This window comes from Amborella trichopoda, chromosome 1 (genome assembly GCF_054954075.1).
Source record: "Amborella trichopoda isolate Santa Cruz 75 chromosome 1, AtrichopodaSantaCruz75HAP2 v2.0, whole genome shotgun sequence".
NCBI lineage: Eukaryota > Viridiplantae > Streptophyta > Magnoliopsida > Amborellales > Amborellaceae > Amborella > Amborella trichopoda.
In genome coordinates, this window is record NC_142336.1 from 53,976,940 (window position 1) to 53,986,997 (window position 10,058).

Sequence of the window (10,058 nt, forward strand, 5' to 3'; positions counted from 1 at the left end):
ATTTCCAACAGTTACATGGTATAGACCAACAAAAAAAACTGGAGAATGAAGATCCCTCAATCTTCAGCCCAAATCTCTCTCGCTGTCCACCAATGGTAGGATTAGGGGAACGAGAGCCCCTCAACTTGTTGAATCAATCTCAGCCTCTCGCTCTTCACATCAACGAAAGGATTAAGGGATTCGAAACACCTCATTCGTTAGCCCATTGAATCAATTGCTCTCTCTCTCTACATGAACCTGTGGATTAGGGTGCTGGAAACCCTTAATCAGCAAACCTCCCATGTAAATCCTTTACACCCTATCATCTTCTCAAAGCCTCTTCTTAAAATTTGAACGGATGCAGGCGTTTTGCTTCATTTTAGAAGGCATGAGAGCTAAAGAAACCCTAGGTAACTCCATTTGTCAACTATGAAACCATGCGATTTCCTTAGATTAATTACCAATCTAGACGCATGTTTTGGGTTCTTTATCTTCATGACATGAGAAGGTTTCCTAGCTTATTCATGCTAGAAAACTTTAAAAATGACGAAAGAACTATAGATAAAGATGAGAAAATTGATCTTTGGTTGTTGCAAAGAGAGAAGTTATAGACCTGATCGAGAGAGAAACCGCGTCTTTCATAAAACAAATACGCCCTAAAAAATTAGAATTTACACAATCAGCATCACAAGTGCTTTTATCATATTTTTATTGGGATATTGTCATTTTACCCATTTTAAGCTAATTTCTTATCACAAGAATTTTACACTTTACGTGATCTATTTGCCTAGTTAATGATTGCCTTTTTATTTTTATTGGATTAAAAGGTCTCGAGCTGTGAGCCAACGTTCAAAAAACGTCCGTATCGGGTGAATTTAGAATTTTGGATTTACTGACTAACATTATAAGCTGATGAGTGCCTTGGTGAGTCAGATCTAAAGATAAAAAATCTAATGTGTAAAAGAATTAAAATCCAGGTTTAACGAATTTCATCTGGTAAAACTGGTCAAAACAATTTTAGCTAAACTTTGGTTGTTGCAAAGTGAGAAGTTGTAGACATGATCGAGAGAAAAACCGGGTCTTTCATAAAACAAACAGGCCCTAAATAGTTAGAATCTACACAATCAGCATCACAAACGTCCGTATCGTATTTTTAGTAGGATAGTGTCATTCTGCCCATTTTAAGCTAATTTCTTATTTCAAGAATTTTACACTTCACGTGATCTATTTGCATAGTTAATGGTTGCCTTTTTATTTTTATTAGATTAAAAGGTCTCGAGCTGTGAGCCAACGTTCAAGAAATGTCCGTATGGGGTGAATTCAAAATTTTGGATTTATTGAAATATGACTAGTTTTATAAGCTGATTAATGCCTTGGTGAGTCAGATCTAAAGATAAAAAATCTAATATGTAAAAGAGTTAAAATCCATTTTTAACCAATTTTCTCTGGTTAAACTAGTCAAAACAATTTTAGCTAATCTTTTTTCGTAATATGGATATTTTATATTGTTCAACAGTTATTAACTCTTTCTTTTTTTATATATATTTTTAAATTCCAGTTCATTTTGTTTGGCTAGCTGTTCAACCAGTTATGAGTGCATGATACCCATCACAATTTCTGTAGTTGAGATTTTATACTATGAGATCATTTATCTTTGTTGCAAGGAGGTGATAATTGTTCCCAACCGTTGGATGTCAAATTGGATGGTTTTGGTGTGTCACAAAGTTCGTAAAATTCTTTTTGAATATTAAATCTAGTAAATGACACTCATACAACTATCCGATTTGAAATCTGACGGACAATAGTAATTGTAGCCTCCTTGTACCATAAGTAACTGGTCTCTTTGTATACTTTCCTATCCTAATAACACTCCTAAGACAATGTACATATATCGTTGTTTTTTTTTTTTTGTGTAAATCTCAAATGGATTCAGGAGACATTTTGCAGCCATATTCCAATTTTCAACGAGAAGTGCTAAGAAATGGAGGTCGAAAACCATGTTGTTCAATAGTTAACGCACTAGTCTGTCTTTAAACTAGGATAAAACGCGTTATGGTCAAATGAAATAACGCCTAAGAGAACAGAACGTGATTGGTCCGTTTGTGTTTTACAATTCTAATATCTTTTACGAAAGGAAAACCGAAGTATCTAAAAGAAAAGGGAAAATTATGTACATATCTATTTTACTTTATGTTGTTACGAAACTACCTAATACTTTATATTATTATATACATATCCGTTTTTTTTTACCATCATAACATTTTTTTTAAAAAAAATCTAAGTTACTCATTTTCAATTTTTGAAAAACCGAATATTGTTTTTAAATTTCAGTTTTTAAAAAACTGAATTTATATTTCTTTTAGTTTTTGAAACACCTCACTCTCTCCCATTTACCCCAAGTTTTACTTTTTATCTCATTTTCTTCTTCTTGTCGAGCCCAATTTGTTTTCTGAGCGACACAAGAAATTTTTTTTTACCAAATTTCGTACTTTTTATTAATAGACTAAAATGAAATGACATTATCAAAAATAGTAAAAGATGACAAGGACGACTTGTCTTTTGCTAGAGCATCAGCTACACCATTAACTTCACGATAGATATAAGAAAAAATAATAATTAACAGCACAATCGTATCCATTATTTCTAACCATAAAGATTGGAGTTCCCACGACACCTTTTTGCTCCTTCTTACACCATCTAATCACATTAAACTTTAGTGAGTGAGCAAGGGTTGGGTTTATGAATGTACCGAGAGAAAGTTCAGTTTTGATGAATGGAGTTTTCTTGGAGAGGTTTGATGGTTTTTGAAACTCTCTCTACCTTTCACCCCACGCTTTATCCTGCGCATGATTTTCTCTCGCAAACCCCATAACATATAAATTCGGTTTTCGTTTAATTTAAAAAAAAATCAGCATAAGGCAGTTGTTCTCCACTGTAGAGGAACTTGAAACTCAGATAGATGTCAAATATAAGATAGCGGTTCTCGGCAAAAAAAAAAAGAAAAAAAAAAAAAAAAGGAAAAATTTTGCAAGCAAAGTTTTTGCCGCAGACAGATGAACAAAAAAAAAACTGGATTTCTGGGGTTGTTATCTATACAGAGCTTCTTCTGAAACTTGAGCATCAATGGAAATTCCCTATTCCATTTCACCAAAATGAAAAAGGACGAACAAACAAAAATCTTACTTCGATTTCATCCGAACTGGAACAACAACCTCTAGAGAGGGAGAGAGAGAGAGTTTTAAAAACCAAAAAAATATAAATTTGGTTTTTCAAGAACCGAAATTTAAAAGAATTTCGGCTTTTGAAAAACCGAAAATTAAAAAAAAAAATTGGTTTTTCATAAACCGAAAATGGGCAATTTCATCTTCTTCTTTTTTTTAAAAAAAAGTGTTTTGAAGTTGAAAAAAACGGATATATGTAATAACAGGAAGTTTCAGGTATTTTCATAATAACGTGAAATATAACATATATTTACGTAATTTTCCGAAAAAAAAATAAGGGGAGAACTACCGGAAATACACGGAAAATAATGGAAAACCCAATAATAATTTAAAGATATTTTTCAAATATATTATATATTAATTTTATTTCTATAAAAATGATATCTTTAAAATTATAATCACAATCGTCATAGCTATTTAAGAAATGGCTCCCCCCCCGCCAATTATTTTATTTGACAAATGTTATGGTCTTTATTGAAAGTAGATCTTAAAAACTAATCAAGCTAAAGACATAACCCTGAGAAATAGGCAACTCTCACAAGTATCCAAACATTCAGCCATAGGGATCTAATCCTCCAAGGTATCCTCTATTCCTTTCTACAACACCAAATGATATTGAGAGTGTCCCCATCAATTAAAAGATGACCTTCTATTTGCCCTCCTTGAAAAATCTTTAAACCTTGTAGGACATAATTTAGTTCAAGATGATTTGCAGTGATGCACCCACAAAGTCCAGAATATCGTCCAGAATAGCAAAAAAAACCATACCATTCTAATATCACAGTACTCCAATTCCAAATCGTCCTAAGTCTCGTAACGAACTACCATCAAAATTTAATTTGTAGCAACACACAGTAGGAGGAGTCCAACTACTTTTAGATCTAGCATTCGTATGGCCCTGATTCATGAGATTCTCCAAATTCAAAGCAATATCAACTTTAGGAACACCTCATCCTTCATTCGATGTTGAAAACCAACTCCAAATGTACGTTAGATTTTAATAGTGACTGTTTACTGAGGGGGTTGTGCAGCCTCTGATTCGAAGTTTTCAAATTTGTGCCCTCTAATATCGTGGTGACTTAAACCTCCATGTTCTAAAGATAAATAATTATTAGGAAAACTGTTTGATAGTGTTGCACCACTATCAAAGTAAGTAAAGCCTCACGTCATAACTCATTGAAAATTGCAATCTTTCAAAATCGCAATTCAAGCATTGGAAAACGTTTACATCGATCATCTTGGCTTGAACATTATGGTTGTGAAAAGAAAAAAGGATTTCAAGGTCTAAAAAGAGTTTATATTGTAAAAAATGATCTAGATCGTTCATTTCACCTTCAAAAAAGTTGTCCATAGATCTACAAGATATGTCAGTGTTGAAAGTGCTTTCCGGACGAAGATTTGAGGTGAAGCTTTATTTTGTTTTCATAAAGCCTAGGCCTTACAGAAACTTCATCCTTGTTATTATTGCGTATTATCGTTATGATCAGTAGAAGGTTTCGAACAAGTGAAAAATATGTCATGTCATTGCAGAGTAAAGTTCGCATTTTGCCTTAAAGGAATTTCACATGTTTGGGAGGTAATTTTCCCTTCACACAGCACAATGGATGCAAGCCCAAATCCTGTTAAAAGTAAAAGATATCACACTGAAAATACAAACGGTATGGTCTTTGTAGGGTCATAGTTGTAGGATACCAGGTAAGCCGGACCACAAAATCACGCAAACATGGTCCGACTTAGGAACCCTTATGGTGGCTTGTGAATCTATTTTATTGCTTGACCATAAACTTTGATGCTCCAAAAAATAGTGCAGATCTGATGATTTTATGGATGCTTAAAGTGGGGGGTCCAAAAAAAATACCACAAGTCACATGTTTACGGCCCGAAATCTTTCATTTTCCAAGGATATCTGAGCTGCATCAGGGTCCTAAAAAGTATTTTCCCATACATAAAATATCTATGTTTTCTGAATTTAATGGTACAATGTTACCACTATGACTCTGTTTGTTAAGGTTTACAAGAGAGAAGGGCAATAATACTAATGCCAAGCAGGCCCATAAAAGATATCATTTGTAGAACGGTAGAACACATCTGGACCACCATTTTTTCCTACGGATGGTCATGTTCAACCATGGGTTGGTGGGGCTTGCAATCAAGCATTGGGGTAGGTAGTTGTTGAAAGCATCTATTGGAATGGATAAACATGCCTAAAACACAAAAATATTGTCAAATTCTTTGAATTTCCCAAAATTATTGGGAAATTTAGAGAAATCACCATAAGATATGAACAATTTAACATTGGGATCGTATACAAAGAGATCATTTACTTTTTATACAAGGTGGTCACAACTGTGTACAACCATCCGATGTGAAATTTATAGATTTGGTGTGTCATAAAGTTAGGGAAAATTTCTTTTGAAGTTTGAGTTTGGTCAATGGAGTAAATGCAACCATCTAATTTTTCATTCATTGGTCAAGATTAATTATGACCACCTTGTACTAAAGATAAACGGTCTCATCGTATACTTTTTCTTTAACATTTTATTCATATGTTTTATTTAATTTTGAAATACTTATCAAAAGACAACATCATGGAGTAGTTGCAAAAAGATAAAATGTTAAATAATTTATCCCCTATAGATATTCTCAAAATTTTCTCAAAATTATTTACCCCCTAAAAGTTACCATTTTAACCTTGATACCACATTTGTTGGTTCGAATAAAATGTATGCATAAAGATAAGGGCAATGAATAAAATGTATGTATAAAGATAAGGGCAATGAATGAGGTAAAATGGTAACTTTTTTAGGGTAACCTAAACATAAAGTCACTATTTTACCCGTGATAGCACATGTCCTATTTTGAAGCCAGAATCTCTAATTCAAGCATTTGGGGACGGACCTTAACTCCCTATAGACTATGATATTTCATATCATCATCATCATAATCCAAGTCATATCCTAACTATTTGGTGTCCGTAGCATGAATCCTATTTCACCATGCTATTCTATCACGGACTCACCCTCAATCAAATGGCATTATAATGAACGGTCTACGGCTGTTCAATGGGTAATAATCAGCGTTTCAAGATCGGAATCATGCTCTATCTCAATGATATGATTATAGGCCTGCTTGTTTTGAATCAAGCAAATCAACGTCGAACAGGACTATATTTAACAAAAAAAAAAAAAAATACTAGGACACGGGGAGATTCAAGTGATTCTGGGTTTTGACCGGAAAATCGGTAATAACGTGGTAAAAACAAGATTTTTTTTTTTAAGAGGGTGGTAAAAACCAGTTGTTGGGCCATATTGCAAAAGCACTAGTATTATGGGGGCTATTTTATTGGATTTCTCACTACCCTAGTGCTTGGCATCATTTCTTCGTCATTTTTGAGAAATACACAAAGTTAGATGCCACAGGTTGGAGTTTACCTAAATAAAATACATCTCTAAATGCAAACCAATTGCACTGCACATGCCAATGCCAGTCTCCAAAGGAAATGACCAATCCTACGCTAATCAATGGAAACACTCTTTACATACCAAGAGCCATGATTTTGTTTGCACCCGCATTAAATACTTGTGGGGCATGTTGTTTTTTCCACAAGTTTTAAATAGTAGAGTGGGTCATGAGGTTTCCTTTCTCTAATTTGATGTTTTGCCCTCAATCAAGGGCACTACTCTTGGACCCCTGTACCTCACCGCATTTCACGCCAGGATTAATATTGAAGGACGAGAAAACACAGCCTTTGAGACCCTGCTAAAGTCTAAGCCATGCCTTTTCTTTTCTTTTCTTTTTTTTCCTTGACAAAGCGAAGGCATACTTTTTCTAAACCTTCCTCAACCAATTTGTCATATCATGGACTCACTTTTCTTTGTTTGGCCACTAAATTGGTTTTATTCGTAACAAAAAAAAGGGTGCAGTTTGCTTACGGATGCATTCGTAGGTTTAAAAGTAAGGTGTACTTTCAAATTTTATCATGGTATATAATTTTGATGTAAAATGTCTTTAGGATTATCTAAAATCTATTTTTATATTTAATTATAAAATTTTAAATTTCAAAAATGGTTAAAATCAAGTAGATCTATAAACATATACAAATCTTAAAAATGGACGGTGTAGATAATATGTTGTAAAATGCATTATTTATGAGACTTAAAATCTTTTTATTTTTCATAGTCATACATCTCGATGTTCAGATGATCATTCAAAGGGTTTTTCAACAATATATAAACTTTCCCCAAAGGATGTGAGAGAGAGAGTGATAGTATCCAGAATCCGAAGTCCATGAGTATTGCAAAGCGTCACTCAAGGCAGTTGGAATGCACAAAAGGCTCAGTGATAATCTTTTTGACCTTCAAGTGGGGTTAGGTTTGCAGCATACCCACTATAACTCATCATGTCAATAAACCACCATCATCTATCCCCTCTCATACTGTCCCCCACACCTCTCTATATAAGGCCCCCCCCCCCTCCCTCCCTCTCTCCCCACCTTACTCATGGCTTCCCTTGCAAAACTCCCATACCTCCTATCTCTCCTCTTCCTCTCTTCATCTCTCCTGGTCCATGCTAGGGACAGCCAGTTCTTCAGCAAAACCACCCGAAATCAAGAGTATCCCGTCGCAGAATCCGTCGAACCTCCCGTGACCCAGTCTCCGAATGGCCATGGCCTTTATGGCCGTGGCATTCCTGGCTCCGATGACCCATACTACAACTTCGAAAGGCCTAACTCTCAGGACTTCAAGGTCGACCACTCCGAAAAGAGGCCTGCCAAGACCACCAATTCTGGCACTACCTTCCCGAGCTCCGACGAAACCAAAGAAGTAAACAAAGATCGAGTGACCAAAGACCCTTACTACTACTATGATCAAGCCGCCTCTCAAATCTCGGACCTCGAGCCCTCCCGAACCCAGCAAACCGATCTCACGAAGACTGGCGATAGCTACAGACTCGCCGGGAAGCAACCGGCAGAGTACAAGTACCCTAAAAGTAGCTTCCCAAGCTTAGAGGACAAGGATCCATTAGAGGATGAGGAATACACAAAGTATGAGAGCAAGGATCAATCTGGAGATATTTTCAAGGAGTGGACTGGTATGAGTGACACTAGGCACCAACAGCATGGGCGATATCACTTTGATATCCATGGGAAGAATGAGCATTACTACAAGCCTGAGCCCCAACGGGTGAGGGAAAGTAGATATGGGTCTGGCTATGGTGCTAAAGGAGAATATGCTGAAGGAGACTTTGGTGAAGAGGATTTTGAGGAAGAGAGATTTGACTCTACTCAAAAGAACCAAGAGTATGTGCCATGAGTGAGCTTGGAGATGGGCCTTTAGGGTTGAAGGAGGGTTTTCTTTTTTTTGGGTTTAAACATTGGTCTTCTTCTATAAATTATAAGTTGGTTTTATAATGTTGGGATATAATATTTTTTTCTTTTTTTCTGTTTTACTTCTCTTTTGAGGCGATGAGGTAACAATAAACCTTGCTCTAGCTCTTAGTACAATGGATGTCTATTTATTGTACTCAATGGATTTCTATTTAATGTACTCAATATTGGTGCATAAACATCTCTCACTCTCCATGCTTATGTGATTACTGCACACAAGTGTTTTGTGTACACGATTGGGAGCAAATATTGAAATTCATCTTTCTCCTATCTAAGCTGGATGCCATTACCTCTCTAAGAAAATGTCATTTCAACGATTTGGCGTGTACAGGTATTTGGAGATTTTTCATTAAGAAAATTACTTTTTCGGAGATTTTGCCAGGGCTCCCACTTGATGGTCTTGAAGGACCACCTTGTTCTCTAGCCCCAAAAACACTAAATAATTTTTTATTATTCACCTGGGAACAACTTATATGCAAACAAAAATGTGAATGGAAACGTGGATCGTCCATCAAATGGATGTTCTAGAGTCAATCTTGGAGGTTATGGCTTTAAAGCGTTTTTCTAGCTTTTATGTTTATAATCAATTTGCAATGATGCTAAACATGAATAAATATTGATTTGAGGGTTTTTTTGTCAAACTAATGGCTCTAGTATAATATGTTTCCCACCCAACAAGTGTACATGGTGGTCTCATCGGACCACAAATTCTTTTCCCCCTCAAGGAGAAAGTTCATTCTCTAAGATGGACATTGTTCCCTTGAATTTGTTTTAAATGGTTAATTGGGGTTAGAACTTTCATCCATATGCCGACGTATTTGTCTATCAACCCGGCAATCTTGGTTTTCCCCAATGTTTTAAAAGCTGATCGGTGCGGCTAATGGTCTTGGGTCGACGATTCCAATCGATCCAAAAAAAATAAAAATAAAAATAAAAAATAGAGGTGTGTGAGGTGGGGATCTGGAGGAGACAACAAAAACAATAAATAAGCGTAAAGAAAAAAAAAAAAAAAAAGTGAAAAGGGATGTTTTCATATAAAATCAGACCAGTACTCGTATAATTCGTCCCTGCTGAATCCGCATTCGCATTGACGACCCGGATCGGAAATCGCTGGTTTTTAAAATTTCCATTATTACGTCTACACCTACATGGCAGAGGTTGCTCTTTTCTTGGAATTTTTTTTTTCTCCTTTTTTTATGGCCCACCATCATGGCACCAACTACGCAACTGTTTGAACAATTAATCAAACTAATTTCCCAAAGCAGAGCTGTTAATCAAATCCTAAACAGCGGTCAGAGGGTACAAAAGTATTTCCAGCAAGAGGTAAAACTCATGTAAATGAAAATTTTGGCTAATGAAAAAATAGGGAAAAAACAATCACAGGGCCCGTGATCAATAAGAACGGATAAGTGAAAAAAAAAAAAAAGCACCATGAAACTAAAATAAAATAAATATATAAATAAATGGAGAAG

General features: G+C 35.4%; 1 protein-coding gene across 1 annotated transcript; it reads left to right on the forward strand.

Moving 5' to 3' along the window:
- Nucleotides 1–7,690: 7,690 nt before the first annotated feature.
- Nucleotides 7,691–8,765, forward strand: LOC18434782 (uncharacterized). The gene has a single exon (XM_006844845.3). The coding sequence runs from the start codon at nt 7,700–7,702 to the stop codon at nt 8,510–8,512; it is 813 nt and encodes a 270-aa protein (XP_006844908.1). The 5' UTR covers nt 7,691–7,699; the 3' UTR covers nt 8,513–8,765.
- The last annotated feature ends 1,293 nt before the right edge of the window (nt 8,766–10,058 follow it).